Consider the following 23528-nt stretch of genomic DNA (forward strand, 5'->3'; position numbering starts at 1 on the left):
CCATCCGCAACTATGCCCATGGTCTGGCCCTAGTCACAGACTGATTTACACGCAGCAGGACAAGTTATACAGATTAAATCCTTTTCTGGGCTGCATGCAGAACATATGTAATCCTCACCTTATACTGGGATGAAAAAAGACAATGCAAGGGTAGAGGGACTTGCAGGCATGCTCTCTGATCAGTGAACTTGTGGGACTGCAAACAGAAATCTCCTTCAGCTCATTTTTCTGGCGTAATGTTACCATGTTCAGAGCTGTTGTAAGCAGGTGGCTCTCCACCAATCCCTGCCTGAAACTTAGTTGTGCTTGTCTGGAAACACCTATAATTAAATTAGAAGCTAGGACAGTCAGAGGATTAATTAAATCCTAAATAGAAAAAGGAAACAGAATAGGCCTTCTGAGGCATAAATTTTAGAAGTATAGTTCCATACAGCATAAAATCCAGATTCCTGCACAGTTTGTTTCAGTAAAATCATCACTGTAAAAGAGTGCATACACTTAAAATTTGCAAAAGAAGCAGCTTAAGTTATTTCTAGTCAGCTCATAAAAATCTGTCTTTAGCACTTTTTTTCCTAAGAAAAAAGAAAAACCCAGACATACTCTAAGCTTAGTGAAACGATAAGATTCTGGATATAATACCAATATGACTTCACTCTTTATTTTGTAAGGGCTCAAAACAATACTAGACTAAAGTTTATATATAAGCATAAGGGACCTGCCAAAATGAAAGTGAAAACCCAGCAAATTATATTTCAGACACCTTGACATATTATGCACCATGCACACTGTCAGCTTCACTGTCCTTTCCTTTGCTGTAGGCCGAATGCTTGAATACCAATCTTATGAAACTACAACTCTGAATTTATCCACTATATATAACATTCCAGATGTCGTACCAGCTGGGAACAGGCCCTTAGGCCATCTTTGGTTGATCTCTTAGTCACTTTCCAGCTTTTGCCAGGCATTCATCCAAAAATATGAAGGAAAGTGCTAAAAACAGATGTCAGAGTTAATGGGTTTTTTTCTTCATGGTAGGAAATACAGAAAACTTGCACCCTACACCTATTCTATGAAATATGAATGTTGTCAACAAACCATAAGTTAATTTAAATTAAATCATAAATGTAGCAAAGTTAATTCGTACACTATTTTTCTGACAACAGGGCAGCCTCCACCAGTTTGTTCTTTGAAAATATTACACTGTCATTTGGATTTTTTCATTAAGCTGGAAAACCTTCTGATGTCGTCAATCTGCAAAAATGGTTTCAAGTCCCTCATTTAAGAAAAAGTAATGCTAAAAATGTAAACTAGGCTGATTGCAATTCATGGTAGGCTTTTTGACATTGTTGGAGTAATGGGAGTTAGTAAATCAGTACACATCTGAGCTATGAAAAAGAAAAACCTTTTGGCCCCATCATATTACACAAATGATTTCAACTTCCACTCACTGCAATATGAACAGGAGATGTTCAGATCTTCCCAAGAGGTGCTCTCTATTTGGGGTCTTGCAGGAGTTTAAGCATGGGATTCCAAAGAACAGAGCTGGAAATGAGGCCCTGATCCTGCCAACACTCTTGAACATGTGCATCTTTACTTATGCGAGTAGTTCACTGATGTAGATGGGAGTCCTCACAAGAATTAAGTTATGCATGTGCATAAGTGCTTGGACCCTAGACTGCAAGATCTGTGCAAGAGAGGTCATCTATATCCTATCAGCTCTATACAGCATTCCAAATTTTTGTCCACACTCACCAAAATATTAACAAACCTATGTAGAACCAATTCTCTGGATGACTTCATGGTGCTGCCAGCAAAACCTCGCTTTAATATGCAAGACCCTGGTCTCTTAATATAGCAAAGTACTGGAGAACATTTCATTAACAATTATATCTTAGTTGGATGATAATCTCTTTTGACACTCTAAAGACATAGCTTTACAAAATGAATTTTTAAAAGTCTTCATTAGAAGGAAATTGCACAACTACATAGAAGAAGGAGTATTTATAAGACATTTTCAGCCTCGTTTTCTTTGCCTCACATTCATTAGAATGCAAAGCTGAAAATATGAGAAAAACAGACTACTTTATAGCCTCAATATTGAAGGAACAGAAGAACAAACTTACATTGGCAAGTTTGTTGCGAAGCATAAAAATATCTGCGAAAAGAAGAAAATCCTTTTCAAATGGAATAAAAAGAGCACGGCAAGTTAAAAATGTAGCTCTAGTACTTACATGAGATAAGTGGGATATAATTTTGAATCATATATTAGAGTGCATTATCCTACTCCAATTCGTTACCACTGCAGCCAGCACTCAAAGGTGGTAAGACTTCAGAGTTTACAGTCTGATATTTTAACATATTTGACATCATCTATTCATTAGTAACATCAAAAAAACCCAAAAAAATCCAAGTCAATATGCTCCATTACTTGTAAGTATAATTCACTCATTGAAACTGATATTTTATTTAAAGTCCTTTTTTTACCAAAAGGTATGCATTAAAAAGGTATTTTTCCGTGATATGGTGTGTCAGTGTTATGAGGCACTATATGAGCTGAAAGAATACAGCTTCTTTCATCAGATGATACTGGATAAAGACATTATATTTAGACATGGAAAAATCATTGTCCTATATGCTGCACATTTAAGAAAACGTGCATATTTTTAGTAAAGACTGGGAACGAGAGTAGAGTAGTAAACCACATGTTGCCTTTTTTTTTTATCAGATTAACAGAACAGATTAATAGAATAGATAAAATATTTTTGAAACAGAATTTGTTTCACTGTTCATGGTGTGTGAATAAGTTTGCTTCTCACAAGCAATTCTCTCCAAATCTACCAGAAGTGGGTTCGAACTAACAAAGTTCACTATAGAGCAACTCTTTGCACATTGTTTTGACATCAAATTTGAAAACAACATAATCACTCTGCAGAATACTGAGAGGCTGAGGCTGCAGCCATGCTTGTGCTTTGTAGCATCCACTCCATTTCCAGTAATGCCTTAGCCTAACACACTGCCACATTACTTAGAGGGTATCCAAACCCAGGCTGTCTGAAATCAATGACAGATCTTCTTTTGCATTAAAAAAATGCAGGGCTAATCAAGTGCCTATTGAAATTACTATGATTTTTAGACCAAATCCTAAACAATTGGGTAAAGGAGAATGTATCACCTTGTATTTACAAGTGCCACCATCCCTCAAAGGATATTTTAAAAGCTACAAAAAATATCCAATATCAGACATCAGCAGAGTATTACTAGGCTTTCTCTAGTCAGCTTTATGAATCTGCTAATTAGTAAAGGTTTGGTGAGTTTTGAAAGCCCTTTTCCTACTGTGCAATGTAAAGTTGTTAACAGAAGAAAAGCTTATACCAAAGCACTAAAATACTTTATCTTGTGGCATGATAACACACAAAAAACCCTCCATATTTTGCTAGCAATAAGATATTTTTATAAAGCTAGATTACACAGGCTCAAGTGGCAAGAGGTCAAGTCTAAGAGTCTCAGAGAATTGAAAAAAGCCCGGATTGTTTCCAACCCTCAGAAATCTGGCACTGCTTCTAGACCCAGAATCAGCTTAACTGTTGCCAACAGGAAAGTGTGTGTGGGGTGGGTGTGGGGGTGTGTGTGTAAGAAAAAACAGAATGAAAAGGAATGTTTGGTTTGCCAATCATTCCACAAAACATGGAACCTACAATTTGTGTCAAGTACTTTACAGTATTGAATGTTTACCTTCAAGTAGAAGATTATTCTTTACCAAAGACCATACTAAACACTCAAACAAAGCATCAAGCACCTTCAACCATTGCCTTAATTGATATGCAAGCATTATTTCTTTAAATATTTCCAGTCACAGAAAAAGATCTATCGACATGCAGGACATCCTGCATACTGGAAGCTGCACCCAAAGCTTCAGTGATTTCCCAAGAGCAATGGTTTCAAGAGATCAGAAAACAAGGAATATTTTTTTAGGAGTAAAAGGAATAACAGAAATTCAAGTAACTTCCATACATAAAACAGAGGGAGAGGAAAACTGAAATAAATAAATCACAGAAATTCAGAACACAGAAGAATGAAAACCAAATTCCTTATACTATTTTAAAAAAATCATCTTAGTTACAAAACAGCCTCCCAGTTCTGGTAATAAAAATCATGGTCATCCTCTGTACCCTTCAGTCAAGTACTGACAAGACAACATGGCTGGGCTGAGCTGGTGGGAAGCTGCACAGGCAGCCTGACACTTGAAACAGACTGCACTGGGATGCTTAACCAGGGGTTACATGCATGCAGCTTTTTTTTAAAGCCAAACAGATTCTGAAGATGCTATTTCTCACGTCTTCCACCTATCCTTGTTATGATACTGAAGTTCAATCATTCTTGCCCATCCTAAGAACTGCCCTGCAAATGAGTTCTGCTTTCTGTAACAGAAACAGTAACTGCATTTTTTCCCGCTAAGAGATGTTTGACCTTCCTTTTCATCAATCATTACACCTTATCATTCTCTTAAGAAAAACAAGTAAGAAGGGCATAAGTCTTCTTTGCAAACTGAGACAGTTGTTTATAGAAGAGCATAAAAATATAGCAACCAGTCAGAGCTCACATCCTTCCTGGCCATGTTGCAGTCAGATCACTTGACAACATCACATTAACACAATTTTGTTACACTAGATCTCAGAAAAGACAATTGCTGAAAGCTGGGAACTAGAAGAGAGAGTCATCTTATTTTGTCATTAAATCAACAGCACATTACTAATGTGGGTCGTGAAGCCTGGTCCAGTTTATTTCACATCAGGAGCCTTAAAAGGTTTCAGATCTTACAGCATCACAACCTGCAACACTTTCTAAGCCCTGAAGATAATAAATACAGTTGTCAGCAGTGATCATTTCAATAACCTACATTTACGATTTTTGCTGTTACTGCCAGAATTGGTAATTAATGTACGTCATTTTCTTCCCTGTGAGCAAAGAGCTTTTGAAGTCTAATAGTCAGTAGAAATAAATTAGGTTTACTGGCTATGCTGACAGTTATTTTGAAATAGTGTGAAGTGAAATAACTATTTGAAGTGGTAAAGAGATTGTTCTTTAGTTGTCCCAAGGCTGGTTCATTACGCAAGTGCTAATGATATCAAGGACCACTCTAATTATTTCTAGAAACAAAGCCAAGATATGCAGATATTTAAAGAAGGATTTTCACTGCATCCTTCATATTAGTGGCATACAAACTGGAAGAAATCTAGACGTAAGTATATTTGCATTAGCAAGGTCATTGTGATATTCAACCTGTACTATAAAGTAGTTTTCCATGCTGGACAGCCCTGAAAAGATGACTGCCAAGAATATGATGTTATCCACATGCTCTGCAGTGCAAATTCGATTTAATTGTCCTTGTAAAACAACAAAAGAAAAACATCCAGTTCATCCCATTCATCCTTTGCTAATAATTCAGCAATACACAATTTTATCTTGCCATCTGGGCAAAGATTAAAAGTTCTGAATAGCTTAAGTTCAGCAAGTTTTCCCATATCACTGAAAAACTGAATACAAATCTGTTCTGGTCTTGACTTAGACCAGTGAGGCAATGTGGTTTTAAATTGTATTTGCATTGTGCAAACAAATTGATTAATTCACTGCTGGGATTTATCAGCCTAAAAATTCCTCTCTTCCATGTACTATCTGAAGAATGTCTTTCCAAGTTCCAAGCACTGTGTTTCCTGCAGTACTTGAAATATGCCTTTTTTATTTAGAAGCACGTCTCTACTATATCTCAATGAACTCTTATTGACAGATGACAGGAGTGCTGCGTCAGAGCTGTGTAAGCATGGGACCATTTCTGCTACCTCCAGACCTTTCAGTCTTAATTTAGAAGTCTGAAGCTAAGCCTTTATCAATGTCAAAATTCTTGGATAAGGACATGTGCCAACTGCTGCGGATGCACTGAGGGGCACGAGGAGGTCAGTGGTAAATTCACATTACACTGTATCCATCTCTCACTATTTAATCATTGTTCTCCAGTAAAGAATGTCAAATTAATGTCTAGTCTGTATATTGTTATTTCATTTCATCAGGTGTCTTGTTACTACTTCAATGTAGTTAAGACTTTACAGTAGAGTATTTGCCTAAGTACACATCCTTCTGTCTGATTCTAGTTTAAAGGAGAAAAAAAATGCAACAAAAAAAGTATTGCTAGGAATTGAAAAATTATTTGGGAAAACTCTAAACTGAAAACCTCTGAACAAGAAACACTGAACATGAGTTAAAAAATTTCAGTCCTTTATGAAAAAATTTGCATGACACTACAAAATCAAAGCACCTGATACTCAAGTTTGGTTTTGTTTTTTGGTTGGTTTTTTTTTTTTTTTTTTTTTTTGATCTATATCAAACTCAAACTGAATAAGCATGTAATTGTGTCCCCAAAGATATGTCCAAAATAAAGGAAGAAAATAAGTATGTTGGAAAGGAATGTGTTTTAACACAGTTTTATTTTCCATTAATGGCAAAGATACTCCTTGTTATTTCTCATTCAGTCTGTACAAATAAGTGTTTTCTCCAATCTGTATCTTCTTTCTACCCACGTCAGGGGTCTCAGTCACTGCATCCAAGCTGCTCTCAACACCACTCCAAGCAGGGGTACATAACAAAGCTTTAAGCATCCCTTTTATCATTCACTAGAGCAGCCTCACTACCTGTCCAGCACCCAGTGGACCAAGAATAATAGAAATACGTGAAAGTTCACAATCACTCTCCTTTCTTCCTTGATAGGTCATTTTGGGGGAAGAACTTGCAAATGAGGGGCTGCTTCTGGTACTTGGGAATCCTCTGCCAGCTGCTGAGGCCAGTATTATCACAGCCACAGAGGGATCCAGGCCAATGAGTTTTACCACAGAATTTAGTGGGATACAATTACAGCCTCATAGCAGGTATTTGATCCGACTTGAAATGATGTTTTCTGCAGAAATTGTATTATTATGGATTGCTTGTGAAGGCACTCATCCCACACAAGGTGAAGACCTACTGGCTTCCAGAAGTTCAATTTACACCACGAGACCTTCAGCACAGTTGGTACTAACACAGTAACACAAACAAAACAAGAAAGTCTGTGGTTCTTAGTACACACACACAAAAAAGGTACTGCACACAACACTTTCACTATTTTCTCTGACCAGCACCCTGAGCTTGAAATATTAGTTGGTGCTTTACAAAGTACCAGTTCCCCATTCAGTCTGACAATAAGCAAAAGTATGTTAACACAGTTTTCAGTTCACTAAGTCATCTATCACACACAAAATATGTCAGTAATTACATAATTGCTTATCCATATGCTAGTCACACACTTCCAGTAAGCAATTAAGCCCAAACAAAAGTGTTGTTTTAATAGGATCATGCCTACTGACTTACGCAGCACCAGTCTGTAAGAGCAGTTTTGCCTGAAATTGTCAAGTGGTTTTCATTTGCTTTCAATCCCTCTCTCCTTTCCCTCTCTGCCACTCTAAATCAGAAACACATTTCACTAGATTATGGAGCTAATTTTGTTACCCAAGTAATACTTCTTTTAAAAATGCTTTAAAAACCCTGTGAACAAATACTATAGGTATCAAAAAAAAAAAGTGAAAGATTTGAAAATAGTAAGGACCTAACACCATCTTCAGTTGGATTTCCACAGAAGCACCAAATGATACATTTTATTGTCACAAACGCATGACACTCAACTCTTTGAACATGATTTACAACTCCTTATTAACACCTGCAGGTTTAGTATGAAGTGCCACAAACCTGACCTCAATTTTTTACTCACACAAGATGTCCCAGCATAGAGAATTAAACTAATGGCAGGATTCAAGTCAAGAATTTTTACTATTCCAGTATCAGAACACTGGTGTAATACAGAGTGCAAGGTCAGTCTTTTAGCTGAAGTGGAATATTTCTGACATAATACTGAATTTCAGGTAGCAATGTATTGTCCTCAGACAAAAGTCCACTCAGAATAGATAAATGAAGCCACCAGTAGTGCCCGTTGGTGCAAGGTTTGTGTTGTAGAAAACTACCTGAAAAAGTTTATGCCCACTTAAGAGCACCTTGTTTCATCCCAAGAACCATCTTTAGATGAAGAGCTGGATGTTGAGATTCAAGCTGTTAATTTTTTTTAATAGTTCTGAATGAGTCTTCAAGGTACAAACAAAAATGTCATGTCATGGTGTAATGCAAGTTTCTGGCTCCTTCTCAAAAGGACTGTGCTAGAGTTTTATGTACTCAGGTAGCAGGCATGCCACTAACTACAAATCTTATTCCCCTCTCAGGATTAGAGCTTGTTTTCACTGCTGTGTTAATTTGAAATGTTTGTCCCTTACATGCCTCATCTCCAAAAGCAAAAGTTTCTAGGTGCTTTTCACTGGTGATTTACATGCAAACCAGCTGGCAATGGAATAAAAGGGTTCAGACTGGGAAAAGAAGCTGGCAAGCAGCTGATACCCAAAAATCAGGCAAGGTCTTACATCCCATTCCACAAGCAGCCAGGGAGGATGGCAATCAGCAGCAGCTGGAGGGAAAAGTGAAGAAATCAAGAGGACCCAGTCAGCCCAGCTGGATCCGTAAGACAACTTCCACCTACATGACAGTTTATTTTCTATGATATGAAAAACACTAGAATCAAGTATTTACTGCTGGCTGACTACAAATGAAGAAGTGGAATAATAAATAACAATAAATAACAAAACAAAACCAACAAAAAAACAGCAAAAAACAACAAAAAACCAAACAAACAAAAAACAAAAACCAACAAAAAAAACAAAAAAAAACCCCAAAACCCAAGCCAACGTATTTCTCTCTGTGGAGGATGAAGGATATATCAGAATATTTACTCTCCCATTTCTGGCATTAAGTTTATAGAAGATTTTTCTAGCAAACCCAGACAGACTAGCTGTATCAAAGAACTGCACCAGCCTCAGCCTGGGTATTTACAACTCCCATATCTAGTTGAAAACAGACTCATTATTTGGTACCTCACCTCATGCATCTGAAGGTGCTGATTTTCATTATTTTAATTGGTTGGCAGCTAATTTCAAGATAACAATATTTATCACTCTCCCTGACTCCAATTTTAAAACAAAGTATTTGTTCAGAAACACTACATTTTTTGCCAAGATTGGATACTTAGTGGTACATATCTAATTCTGGAATCAGAGCATCCTTGTTAACATTTGGTAAAGATCATAAAACTTAGAAGAAGCAAAGTCAGTTGGAAAGCTAGATGCTCAAGCAAACGTTTTTTCACTTCAAATAAGATAGCCTCTTATTTTTTGTTTCTCTTCCCCTCTCCAAGAGCTCTCTCTTTCAGCCAGCCAATCAAAGTAGAAAGGTACTTCAAACATTCAGCCCAACCAAGCTTTCACTGCTGTCCTTGTTGGTGGTCTGTCATATGGAATGGTTTTAGTACTTGGAACCAATACTTTAAGTGTCAGAAAACAGGAACATTTTATTTCTGCAAGAAAGCTTTCCAGTACTACTAGTATTCTGGAAAAGAAAAAAAATTCCTTTTACTAGATTAAAAGGTGAAAAGCCAACATAAATCAGAAAGAAAACTAGGAAACTTTTCCTTACAGCAAAGTTCAACTCATATCTCAAAGCTGGGGGGAAGGACATTACTTATATATTTATTTTACAACTCTAGCAAGAATGATAGGAGAGGGGCATTTTGTTTCCCCCCTCAAATTTCAAATGGCAAATGAAGCTTTTGGCTATGCATCAAAATCTGGTACTAGGCTAGATTTAAATAATGTTGACTCAATACAAGTTTTAAAATTCAGTATACAATTCACTGCTGCAAGACAGCTTGGTGAACAATGCAGTAACTATAAGAAAGTGCTCAATATAAATATTTCTATGTTTCTATTCTTTGGGAGTCCTCAAAAGTACTTGCTCTGAACCACTTTTTCATTTTTTACTGAAAACAAAGCACTAAGTTTCAAAACTTTAAAGTACTATCCTGTTAAAGAAATAAAGGTAGCAATATCTCATCAGGTCCCATAAGGTATTTTCTTCTGTAGTCATAGAAGGGGTGAAAAGATATATTGACAGATCTTTGAAAATGTCTAGCCAAAGAATTTCATCTGCATGTAATTCATAAGTACACACATAGCAACTGAATATGCAAAGGGCTTAGTGCAATCCTGTACAAAAATGAGAGCAGTCTTGCCAGATTAAACCAGAACAAAATGTACTATCTTGCATGTACAGCATGAATCCATATGTAATTTTGCTAGGCTAAAACAAAGTACAGTGTGTTCCCATTAATATTTACTCATCTTCCATTTCAAACTGTAAGCTCGTCTCTTCAGATAGCAAATACTTTTGAATATTTAAGTAACAGCTAGTTCTGTTTTACTGAGATTACTCACTAACAAAGGAATGAATGATCCTGATTAAACTGGCTCTGTCCTTGAAAAATATCACACACAACAGCCAAAGAAAACCCCTTTGAAACATTCCTGTGTTTGGAGGATGTAAGAAAACTAATCCTGGATCATGATGCTGCCGATGATGCTGCATTAAGAATAATACTGATTTATCCCAACAAACTGGAAATTTTATTTGCCTGGATATGAGGAATAGTGCAAGGGGGAAGGGAACACTTCAGAAGATAGAGAAGGGTCACTTTCCTGCAAAGGTCTCAACATCTTGTTGGCTAGGCAAAAGAACAGAGGTTGTGACCCACCCTCCTGACCCGCTGCCTTAGGATTCTCTTATTAATTCTATGTATTCTGCTCTCTTCCATGAAAACAGACAGAGGTATGATCTTCACAACAGTTCAGGTAAGACAGATGTCTTATTTTGTTGGGGTGAAATGCACCAGGTTACTTCACTTTTCCAATTTTCAACTAACTTAGTGTAACTTAGGATGTACAGGAACACCAGTAGTCTGTAGGCATGGCCACAGGACAATACTGGTGTTCAGGAAACGAAGGATTTCCCACAGACCAACCCTCCCTCAGGGTAGGGCAGTGTAGAAAGTGAATTGCTGAAATTTAATTAAGGTGTGTGAGAAGATGCTACTGCATTTTTGTTGTTGGTGGTTGGTTTTGTTTTGGTTTTTTTTCATTATGTGGTAGACTTCCTGTAGTGATTCAATATCCACCTTGGACACACTGGGTAATTAATAATGTCCTTTCAATGTGCATATATTTCAGTATTTACATACATACACACATATGCCTTTATTCTCCTGCATATCTTTATCACAACTATGACACATCAAGCCCATCCATACAAGCTTACAAAAATTCAGGAAATTATCTGATGGAGGATTTTCACCCTCTGGTTTAAGACTTTTTCCCCTGTTTACAGAGTAAATGTCATATAAAAGAGTAGAATGAAACACAGAACAAGAAAAATCCAGGCTTCCTAGTTCAGTTTGACAACATGATAAATGTGAGTTTTGTATGAAAATTTTAGCAAAACAAGTAAGTAAATTTTAACTGCACATTATTACAATCTATTAAAGACCTAGAAAGCTAAGGAGAATAATCTATTTCCTAAAGGATTCTTGGTCAATTCCCAGGAAAGTAAACTAGGGATCTAGATCAGTTCCCATCTGAATTCAACGTATTAATATTTTTAAGTAAATAACACTTTTAAGGACTGAAATTCCTTTTAAAAGAAACTGCTTCAAATATAATTGATTTTCAATGTCCTGATGTTTTAGCACAATTTTTACTTTCAAGAATTCAAACTAATTCCATGCTGCTTATTAAGTGTCTGGGAAGAACAGCATTAAAAGCCGAAGCACATTTGTGAAAGAAAGGAAGCTGATCATATCCCCAATCCAACTCAGATCCCAATGGAATTAATGGAAAACCTTCCATCACATGGAATTATGCTTGGAACTAGCTTCTGAACAGAGTGTGATGGTAGTTCAGGGGTATTTTGAGGGAATTCATCTTGGCTTTTAATCAGATGTGCTATCCACGTAGTCTATTTAAAGACTCAGACTATTCCTCTGTTATATTTATCTTCTCTAAAAGGTTCTTCATTTAATGGAAGTTCTTTTGATCAAAATGTATAACCTCTCTAGGGTTTTTCAGCTACAGGCATTACATACAGCCTGAGTAGCAGCTGCATTTTACTGTCCTGTAATTTATTGCTTTCCCATATATTTGGTCCAGGGGATATCTTACCTAAATACCTTCTCTGCTGATAATCAAGATCCTCTAGGGTAGCAAACGTATCACTTATTGCAAGCATACTCAAAACTGAAGTCATTTACAATATTTCAGCATATTTTCTACTGTATGTTTTCTGCTTCCTTTTGTCCTCCTAAAGAGATATTCAGTCTAAAGCTTTAATAAACTCCTCTCATTCTCTTTAGAGGAGTGATGAGCAAACTTTTTTTCTCAAATTAGCTCCTACAAAGAGACAATCTTTCAAAATAGCTGCCAATCACTTGACAAAAACATACCTTGTGACTGCAGGGCAAGTTTGGCTCTTCTTGTGCTTTTACAGGGAGTGTTTCCTAAGAAATTCCCTCCTCTTACAATAAGAAATGTACTCTAAGTGTCTATGAATGTAATTTAGACAGTCTTGATGCAAAGTTTAATTGACTTCTGGAACACATTGTGTTATGAGTCAATTCCCACAGCATGCCACACATTTCCTCGGCTTACTTTAGAGCTTTTGCCAAGATTAACAGCACTTCTTTCATGTTGCTTTCTTTAAATTCATATCTATATTCCATGTTTAGCATAATGTTTCTGTGGATCTGGAGAAAGCATTAAAGATCTTTGACTACAATACATAATTTGGTGCTTTCTAAACATTCTGCTTCATCCATTATTATACTTCTCATTTGTTTATAATTCACTCAACATTACCTTCTGAAACATCACAAAACATTTATTTCATTAATTTCATCATTAATGAAACATTGTTTCAGTCTCCACTACATCCTATTACTGTTTCCTGCAAGTGGTTTTGAGCTATTATTTCTACAATTGCCTGAATTTTCATTTTGTTTAGCATATTATTCACTTTGTTTTAAATCTGGTATGTCTTCAAAACACAATGCTCTCTTTGTTTCCTTATTTGTTTCACAGCAATGTACATCTCAGAGCTTCATAAATGTGCCAATCTCTAGCATTTTCACATAGGGTACTGACCTGGTCATCATAACGGTAAGTGAGGAATTGTTCCCCCGTGGTGTCCTCAAGAAAACTCCCCTGTGGAGAAAGTGCAAACTCAGGCAAGAAGTATGCACCTTGGGACTGCTCTGCTCTTGTCTGTAAGAGATTCAGAGAGGTCACATTATAGCTACTACAAACACGAGTCACATTTTAAATAACTCTAGGCATATAATTAAAAAGACCAGACCTGAATTTCTGGGGGGATGGGGAGGGGAAAATAATGTGTTTTCAGGCACAGAATTTCTTGGTGGATACTTTGCTGCAGAGGTCTGTGATGAGGATATGCCAAATGCTTGTGGAGTCTAAAACTGAGCAAAACGCCTCAATAGCAGAAATCATCCATTAGACATAAAGATGCCATTTCTGCCTTATCAACCACGACTGCTGAAATACACTCCAAAAACCTCACTGGAATAGCAACATCAAGCTGTACTTTCTTTTTCCTTATACACTTCCCTGGACAGCTACTGGCTGCTGCAGATAATCAACCTTTGATTGAATATAGTTTATCTATTCTTACAGAAAGATACAAAACTATAGAAACATAGAATAACCCTGCTTCAAAGACATCTTGAAAGCCCATCTAGTCCAGCCTCCTCAAAGCAGGAAAATATTAAGAAAATGAAAGGGATCAGGGACAGACTGGAGCATACACCATGCAGTGGTCCAGATAAATTCTTTACGCTGTTCAAAATTGGTGAAGAGCATTTGAGAATTGACTTGGAGAGGAAGAAGGGGCCAATTCAAGCTACAGAAGAGAATCCTCATCAGTCAGTACCTCCAACTGGGCTGTCTGGCACCTGGGCCCTAATTAGACAAATGGCTTTTGCTTAACTGATCTATGGAGGTTTAATAATTGTAACACACCTTTAATGTGCTAAACATGCTGGACACACAATGGGTAAACACTCTGTCATTGCATTGTAGGTCTAAAGCATTCCAGAGACACAGCAAACGTACTGCACAGACACTTATGTCCTTATTCCTACTATATTGTCTCTCTATCCAGAGAGGCAAAGTGCTTTGCATACTAGAGAAAATAAACAATCACTTTCTGAATGCAGAATATTGAGTCCAGCTGTAGTATGGGGAAAGTGGAAGGGGCAAGAAGATAAAAATTACCTACCACGAGGTTGAAATCTTACAGGGAAAAAACAGGGCCTGAAACATACAAGTTACTGTTGGACATTTCCCAATGAGTCAGCTTAGTAAATGGGGTTTAACTGAACTTTTTGTTATATTTTGACATATTCATAGTCATTTTACATAAAAGCTAGCCATTGCCATCAACGTGTTTCCAGACTTGGCAAGAACTGTACCAAATGTAGGTGTGTAATCTCAGTGCCAGATAAATTGAGATTTCAAAATAATCCACATAATTTAATCACTTTATTGTGGGAAAGGAAGGCAAGACCTTCTGCAGTTTCTCTTTTGCAGCGAGTTCACTTTCTGAACCTCACGACTTATCTCATAAAAAGCAGATATGTCATTTGCACTATGGGTCTGGAGAACCTTACGTTGATTTGCTTACTCTGTCCTGCAAAGTTGTCAGCTGCAGCTGTAAACCCTGTCACTATTGACAGTATTAAATTTAAATACTTGTCTAAAATCAAGCAATCTTGATACAAACTAGAAATAGCTTGCAAAAGGACATGCCTAGACTAGGGTAAAAGGTCGTATTTCAGCATGCAAGCCTGAGCATGATTTTTAAGAGGATTTTTTCATCAGGCCTGCTATAAAACTAAATTCATGTTCACATCATGTTATCATAGCATCTCTTTAAGCCTATTATAGCAGTGGTCTCACTTGTATGTTTTAGCCAAGTGAATTTATTTCAGCAGAATCTAAAATATGGAGAATAAATCTATATTTGATAACAATAGTTTCCCCATAAAGCACCTGAGAGTTATGCTTCATGCTGAATCCAGGCTGGCTGCAGATGATGCAAGCCTTGACATGTTAAGCATAACCCAGACATGAAACTGGCTGACATAATCTGGCATTTTTCCCCCTATAATTTCAATGGGCTATCAATAGATCCTATGTGAGGGAATATGGCAATGATGTAATCCCATGATTTCAGCACAGCACTAACATGTAAGAGAGATGTGTTCTAAACCTCCAGTGGCCTGGGTTAAAGTACTTAACATGTCCACCTCAGTTTCCCCAGGTGACTGACAACTAAAACACCAACAGATCTGTATTAATGATGTGCTGTAAGTTTTAGTTTATATTTGTAAAATACTTCAGAAAAGAATAATGTTACATGCTAGTGATTTATAATAAAATTTCTGAAAAAGTTGCCTCATTGATGGACAAAAGAGAATCCAGATTACCCCACTTCACTTCTTAAATAAATATATATGTCACATGTTGCTTAATTTCCTATAAACAGATTTATCAGTAAGATAAGTAGTGATTAACTCGCTTCTGTTTCTCATCTTTATAAGACCAAGAGTTAAAATTTAAAGTCTTTGGACATTCATCAGTATTATGCTCTGAATATAAAAGATGCCAACATTTGAAGTTGAAATAGCAGTTTAATAAATGTGATGTGAGAAACAAAGGGCTTCTCACACACATTCAATTTTCATATTAAAAGCTAATGAGCAGCTCGCTACTGGAGAAGCAGAAGAATGCTTGCTAGATTGAGGCAAGCAAAGTCTGGCTTCCAAGCATGGAAAAATTCAATATAAAAGATGAATGTTTTATAAGGTTACACAGGAGGTTACAGTGCAAACTGATCTGCTAACCACACCAAAAGGTACTGCTACCTACCCAGTGCAACTAAAGTAAGGAAGAATGCATATAACCCATATAAATAAAAATCTAAGAACACATTATGAGTTGTGATGGCAAACCAATATGGAAGCCAAGGAAATAGAGCTGATAAACAACTCAAATCAAGAAGTTAATTAAAAAAAAATTCAGAGCTGCAAATGCTCAAAGAATGCTCTTGCATCACCTCAGAGTAGCAGAAAAAACTTTTTTTACCTCTAGGAAATAAATCCCTTAAATAAACTGCATGAGTCCAATGCACTTTCATTCCTATCTAGCACTGAACACAAAATGTACTGTTTCTGCTCAGTCCACTTTATTCCCCACTGAGGAAGCTACTGATGTTCTTGTGAGGTTTTTATATTTCTGTGGGCACTTTTGCTTAAACATAATTCAAATTTCAACAGTCTGTGGGTTTATGGTGTACTTGGGATCACCTCTGAAGGATACAGCTGATCTAACAAATTAATGCTTTAAACTAAAGACTGCAAATGCAAATTTAAGAACACAATTACATTTCATGCTAGTCTTTGAAATCTTGTTTAATGGCCATTTTAATATTAATATCTTTAAGTTAAAGATGTCAAATTACATGTACACTTAAGATTTAGAAAGGACATTTTACATCAGCCTTTCTTCTTAAGAATATGAAGACAGTAGAAGGTGACAAAGTAGACAAACCAGATACAATAGCAATCACTGCATAAAATGCATTGAAATTAATATATCAGGTACCAAGGAACTGTGTACCACTGTACTGACAAAAAAATTCAAAAGTTGAAAAGAAACTGGAGTTTGAAAATCTCTCGGTATCAGTTAATCAGACCATGTAACTTATTAGTCATAAACTGAAAAAAACTAAGGTCTCCAGTACTACATCATTCTACCTTTGGGATCAAGAAAAGGTATCCTGGTAAGCAGATAACATACACACATTCTGGAAAGTGTAAAATGCCACTGTTCTTACTCAAACGCTTATCCTCTGAGCACAGCTTTGAGATCAGGCTGGGATTGCTTTATCATGCTCATCACTCCTCACCTGAGTGCTTAAAAACTAAATTCCTCTTCCATTTGCAATTGCAGAAAACAAAATTATTAGCTCATATCCAAGCCTCTGGTTTTTAGATCTACCCCAGTAAGAACTGAATTTTGTCATTTTTACTGCTGTTTAATGTCACTCCTCCATATACTACCCTGACTAGAAGCACCTGTCTGAGCTGAAGCTGCTGGATTTGGAGATTTAATAATTTATTTTATTACTGTAAGAGGAACGATTACTGAGTGCTTGGCAGCCAGTATTGACGTCAGAGAGAAGCATGTCTGAGTCAGATTAAATTTGCAGATACAAGTGGTGTGCAGGACCAAAGGTATATTTGAAGGAGAGGGGCTCCTTATTCAACCACCTCTTGTCAGCCCCATGGACTGGACACATGTAGGTGACTGGAGCACAGTAGGTCTGCTGCTTGTCCACATCTGGTTCAGCTTGACCCAAACCAAATCCTCTTAGTACACATTGAAACTGGTATGCAACACAAACCACTTAGACTGCTCTTTTTCCTTGGTACCTATGGTTCATATTAAATATTGCCACCCTAGTCACTTGCAGTTATCAAATCTAACTAAGATGTAGTTTCCCTTTGACTAAAAATAACAAATTACTAATCACTGGTCATTTCTTCCAAGGTTTAAGAGTTTCATCTAAGGGCAGTAGTTACAGGTAAGTCAAGAAATGTAGTTTAGTCTATAGTTCTTAGTGATCACTTGATACCAACACTATGACACAGTTCAATCAAACCTCAGAATAACATGTCACTATTCTATGTAATCATGGCCATCAGGAGACCGGAACATAATTGTTCCATATTTATATATAAACAGCAGCAGCTTTAGAAAATGAGCTTTCTGCTAAGTCTGAGCTGTGAAGGTCAAGAAGATGAGAGATTAAAAAAAAAAAAGATGGAATGTCTCAAAGAAATCACTTGAAGACAATTAAAATAAAGCACTAAATTCAGGTAGAGAGGAATTTTTAATTTTAGAGTTTCTTGGCACTCAGAACCACGAGAAAAATGAAAACTGTGGCCTTATATTTCTTAAAGTAAATCAGCATTACCTAGACCTAAGTCAATTATTCCCTAAGTAAGCCCACATGCTTGCTAATATTATAAATATAATGAGAAAAAATTGTTTTGTGCAACAAAGAAAATGAAGACTTCTATTTTACCTATTTTAAATACCAAAGATGGCCACACTACCTGAAACTGCCTTGATACCCGATTTTTAAAAAGAATAATAGAATAAGGTACAATTACCAAGAGCTTTATAATTATGCACAACTGCATTATCCTCCCCAAGGTAATTCTACAAAAAAAGACCAGCACAGGGAGTGCCATTTGCTTCCAATGATTTTGTAGCTCTTGTATTCATTCTTGTTGGAAGGGGAAAATTGGGCAGGGCTCTGAGAGGGTTGGTTTCCAAAAATCCCTGTTTTAGGGAAAAAGATGGTAAGGGTAGATCAAGTGAGAAAAATTATCTGCATTCTTAATGATTTGTAAAAACATGTTTTTCAGATTAATATGTATGGCAAGTCCAATCATATACCAAAATGTGTGCCTTCCAATTGAATTCAAGTTAAATATCTGTCTACTTAGCTGCTGCAGCATATGATTTATGCCCCAGGGAAGTAATATACCAGCTAAGTAGCAGTTCAGCTTGATGGGTTTTCAAGGACTCCAGTACAAAAATGTTAGCTAGAGCATGGCACTCCAGTCTCATTACAACATGAAGAAGCATGTTAGCAGATAAACAAAGTCACCTTAACAGTTCGGAACTTCAGATAACTCCAGTGCAAGCAATCCTTATGAATAAATATCTAGTAAGACCCAGATTAGCCTTTGTCATGGCCAAAATTTACAAAAATATCTTCCTACTGCTAGACACTCTGAAGCATTTAAAGACCTCGCAAGTGAACTGAGTTTCCACAGAAGCTGCCAGCAGCTCAGCATTTCTAGAAACCAAGCCAATTGTTTAATTATTAATATTAAGCTAAGAGGCCAACTTTTAAAACCAGAAGTAAACTATAAATGTAATTTCTTCTAAAAAAAAAAAAAAGAAAAGAAAAAGGGACTCCACTGATTAAAGTCAAGCATTTCTTCATAAAAAATTTTGAAACACTGAACATGACTGTCTGATTTCATCAGGAAGCTTACAAGTGAGATGACAAGATAATCTGAAAGACTAAGCCAAAATTTCTTCCAGAGAAAGAATTCAAGTGTGACTCAAGGATTTTTTTTTTTCCATGGTGCATTCTCTCCATTAGGACCATAGAATCATTTTGGCTAAAAAAAGGCCCTTAATATACTCAAGCCCAGCTTCTAAACTAGCACATTCAAAGTTATTAGCTAAGTAGTTAAACACAGATTTCAGACCTGTCTGATTTAAGGTCAAATCTTTATGATCTCCGTAGAAAAAATATACTAACAAATTACAGTCAGCATCCTTAGTCAAGAAACCAGGATAATCTGCAATATTTTTGTAAAGCTTTGTTAAAGTGTCCTTTATCATGAATACCATGTGATGAAACTTCCCCCCCCTTAAGTGAGAAGCTACCAACAACCAGACAGACTCATTTGCAGGAAAAAAATAGACAATCTTTTTTCACTTATCTATGAATACAACTGTAAAATACTGGAGGAGACTGGAAGTATAATCTTTTTCTCAAAGACAATTCATTTACAAAAGACAAGTAGCACAGTTCAGGGATATGTAGAATCCCTGTCAAAGGCAGTGGAATTAAAAAGGCCAGCGACTTAATACATGCACTGCATGAAGATTCACATTGCTAAGAAAGAAAAAAATTAAACGAGAAAGGACATAATGTGATTCTTTCCTCAAGCAGCAAGAGTCTCTATCATAGAGAGGTAAGGAAGACATATTAGCAGCTGTGGAAGGGCAGGCATTACTACAGACCTCAGGATTATTCAATACTAACAAAACAAAAAAGTTTATTGTTGTAGGCCACGTAAGATGAATGAGACCCTGCAGCAAGGAATGGGCTGCAGGTGTCTAATCCTCTACTAGTGAGGCAGATAACACCCAATAGGTTTGCAAAGGCAACCTCATCCTCTTTTAATAAATTATTTCCTTCTCATCCATGACTCCACTAACCAGACTGGATAACTGCTTTAATAATGTAAAAGAAAGGATACAGAAAAGGTGGCAATGCTCCCAGGTAACCAAGAGTTGCATCTAAACAGGAGCTCTCCTAAAAACTAATATAAAGCTAGGATTTTGGGGCAGTAGAAACCTGATGGCACCATTTTGTAAGCAATTCTGCACAACACTTGCAAAACACCCTTTTTTTTCATTTGGCCACAGTGACATGCCCACACTGATGAGACTTCAGGATTTAATGAACAATATCCTCAGCTAGATGACCAAAGTTTCTACATGGCATTTTAAACACACCAAAGACAATTCCAATTCACATATTTATATGTGAACAAAATGGGACCTAACACATTGTTGGGTACTAAAAAAAAATAAAAATTGTTAGCCATTATCAGACAACTAAGCTAATGAAAAGAGAAAGTAAGATACAAGACTTTACACAATACTTAGTTCCTATACAGTATTTATACAGAATTAGAAAATACACTTCTTTCTTATATACTATATATATACTACTAATCATCAAGAGATCTCATATGACTTGAAATTGTCATTATGCTCATTTTACAATGGCTGCTCTCAGGAGCCTCTGGCTAAGAATGACATGGGACTCCTGACTCAGATTTTCCCAATTCTTTTTAATTGAAATTACAACCTTAATGTTATTAATGTTATGTTAGTGTGATTATTTGCATTTCATTTCCTTTTGAGTTTTTTTTCTTAAATAGTGATATAATTTGAACTGACATGGTAACATGCTTTTCATATACTTCAGATGAAATTGTGCCTAAGGGCAGTGAAATTCTCATCCATAAGCTTCATAAGGGGAAAAAACTTTGGCACTTGAACACCAAACACCTGCTAAAAGTAGTGGCAGATCCAGATTTTAAAGAGAATTCCTTTTGCAGAATGAAAAAACAAAGAAAGGAAATGTGTGGGGCAATGGAATGGTATTAAAACCATGGCACTTAGGGGAAAGAAAAAAAAAAATTGTCAACTGTTACATGCTTTAGAGCTGAATACTGAAGATCTTGATATTAAAGATGTTCACAGGTATGATTATAAACAGAGACTTTTGTTATGGGGGGAAAGCTGACCAGTGACTCTTTAATCACATACTGCTGGGCATTGCCATCCCTTTCATTGCTCTCAGTCTCATCACATCTGATTCAGGCTGCAGGGGGAAATGGACAAGTATTCAGCCCCAAAAAAAGCCTACCCTAGCACTAGTAATTTTCTTCATTGCTCAGTGTTTATGCAATGTTGTCATCAGCAACATCATGGTATTTATCATGACTGAAGAGGTAGAGGAAATGTATGGAATTCCTCTGCTACTGTAAATGACTACAAATTCTCATAGCATGGACAGACCTGGAAACAGGCAATCTCTGAGACACCATGAACTGGAATAATTTCTCAATAAGAAAACAAACCTTTGGTGACATTATTTTGAAGAGTAAACAGCCCAGAAGTCAAGCAGGAGAACAAAAAGAGCATGTAACTGAACAATTTTGACAGATTAGGAAGCTAGAAAGTTTCTGACAGTCGACATCTCCCGTCACAAAATTTCTCACTAAATGAGACCCTCAGAGAATCCTGCAAACACCGTATAAGCAGATATAATCCAGTAATCTGAAGAATAAGGTGGCAATATTACTCTTCCAAGAAGAACCAAATCAGTCTACTGTCAGATATATAAATATCCCTCTAACAAATAATACACTTATGTCACATACAAAGGTCACCCAGCTATACTAAAATAACTAAGCCTAAAATAACACCAAGACACAAGAATGATCTATTGATCCGCCGTGTTTGCTGACCCACTTCAGTGAATTCCACAAAGAATATATGTAGATAAGGCTGTGTAAAGGCTTTGGGAAGGTACAGATTAAGAGAGTGGAATTGCTGCAGTCAATGGAGAACTGACCTCGGTGGCGCCAGAACTTCTCCTGCACGTTCTGGTGGCACCGATACGACCCACGCTACACAGGCCTCAGAAATGGGTGAGGTAATTTCTGCCTTAGTATCATTAATTCTTTTTAAAATAGGAAGCACATTTTTTGTAAGATTCATTTTAGAGGGTATCAAGGAAAAGGAAACATACCTACAATGTAGATTATGTCTCCATTTAACTATCTTGATTGCTAAAATTCTACATATATTTGGTCTGAACTTGCCTGGCTTCTGATCTAGGCCTTTGGGTGGGCCTGTAGGGGTTTTTGTGCTATATTAGTGTTCCTTATAATCAGAAATAATTTCCTCTTTTTTTCCTCAGACACGATGGGAAAGTTGGTGCGTAGTAGACGAGCAGCACCCACAAAAGACCAAAAAACTTCTGATACTACTGTCCCATGAAAGAGGAGAGCTTGGGCTAACACTGCTCCTCATCCACCTATTTCAGCAGAGCATGGAGAGCATCTGCTACAATCTTGTCAACACATCTCAGAGAGGGGCAGGGAGGGCAGGGGTGTTGTTGCTACAAAGACAGACCACCCTGAATAAGAGTGTAAATAATCAAAACGGTTCTGTGCTACCTCTAGCTGATGAATCCCTTCTCACCTGAAATAAATTTGACTGTAGAGAATGTCAGAGCCAGATGTTGACTCTCAGGCTACCATGATTTACAACAGCTCAGCATGTGAACGCCTCCAACACATAGTGAGGAAAATATTTTTTCCACTCTTAGTTTTCCACCACTTCTGATAATTTTAGTGATATTAACCCAGTTCATCTACTCTTCTTTCTCTGCTGCAGGAAGTCTCTTTGCAGGGTTTATGGACTGAGTAGTCTAGCACACTGACTGTCAGGCACATTTTCACAATAAGGAAGCAGTTAAATGGTCATGGCTCTGCTGTAGGAATGTTGGTTTAAGGCTATTAATAAGGCACATGAGGTGAATGCCTTTCAGCCAAGTGCCCTCCACATGTGCACACCTGTTTCAGCACAATTTTAAAGAGAAATTCCTGAAAGAAACTGTTCACAGAACACAGCCTCAAAGTCTCAAATGCATTTTTGCAAGTACTCAAGAGTTTTTAAGCTCTTCATGCTCTTCTGATGTCAGGAATACTTCTATGCCAACCATCAGGTAAAGCATGCTACTTCCTAGTAAGCCATTTTTTTCCTAAGATACTACCTTTATCTTATTAGCATCTCTGTTGTTGTCATCCTACCACTTTGTTATTATTACCATTGACTTCTACTATCTTGGTCATTTCCACCTGATCTGCTGCTGACATGCCTTCCCTGACCCATGCCCACTGTTCAAACACTGAAACTCACTTCTCCAAGCACACAACCACACTGTTACATATTTAATTTAGACATATAAATATCAGCTTAACTATCCCTTCAGTCCAAATAATGCAACAGAAACACCCTGAAAAAAACCACCGAAGTCTCCAAATTAGAAAA

At 36.8% G+C, this 23528-nt stretch overlaps 1 protein-coding gene across 8 annotated transcripts in view; it reads right to left on the bottom strand.

Moving 5' to 3' along the window:
* The window catches only part of ADAMTSL3 (ADAMTS like 3), a 176268-nt gene that overhangs the window by 133635 nt on the left and 19105 nt on the right, over positions 1-23528 (bottom strand). For 7 of the 8 annotated variants that reach the window (XR_011727981.1, XM_071754418.1, XM_071754420.1 and 4 more), the window contains one exon: positions 13146-13265. Coding sequence is in view for 7 of the 8 variants with exons in the window: in XM_071754418.1 (XP_071610519.1) it covers positions 13146-13265 (120 nt within the window). In the remaining variant the exon portion in view is untranslated. The remainder of the gene's footprint in view (positions 1-13145; positions 13266-23528) is intronic. The other variant, XM_071754416.1, reaches the window with a different exon arrangement.

The sequence above is a fragment of the Heliangelus exortis genome, chromosome 11, assembly GCF_036169615.1.
Source record: "Heliangelus exortis chromosome 11, bHelExo1.hap1, whole genome shotgun sequence".
Lineage (NCBI taxonomy): Eukaryota > Metazoa > Chordata > Aves > Apodiformes > Trochilidae > Heliangelus > Heliangelus exortis.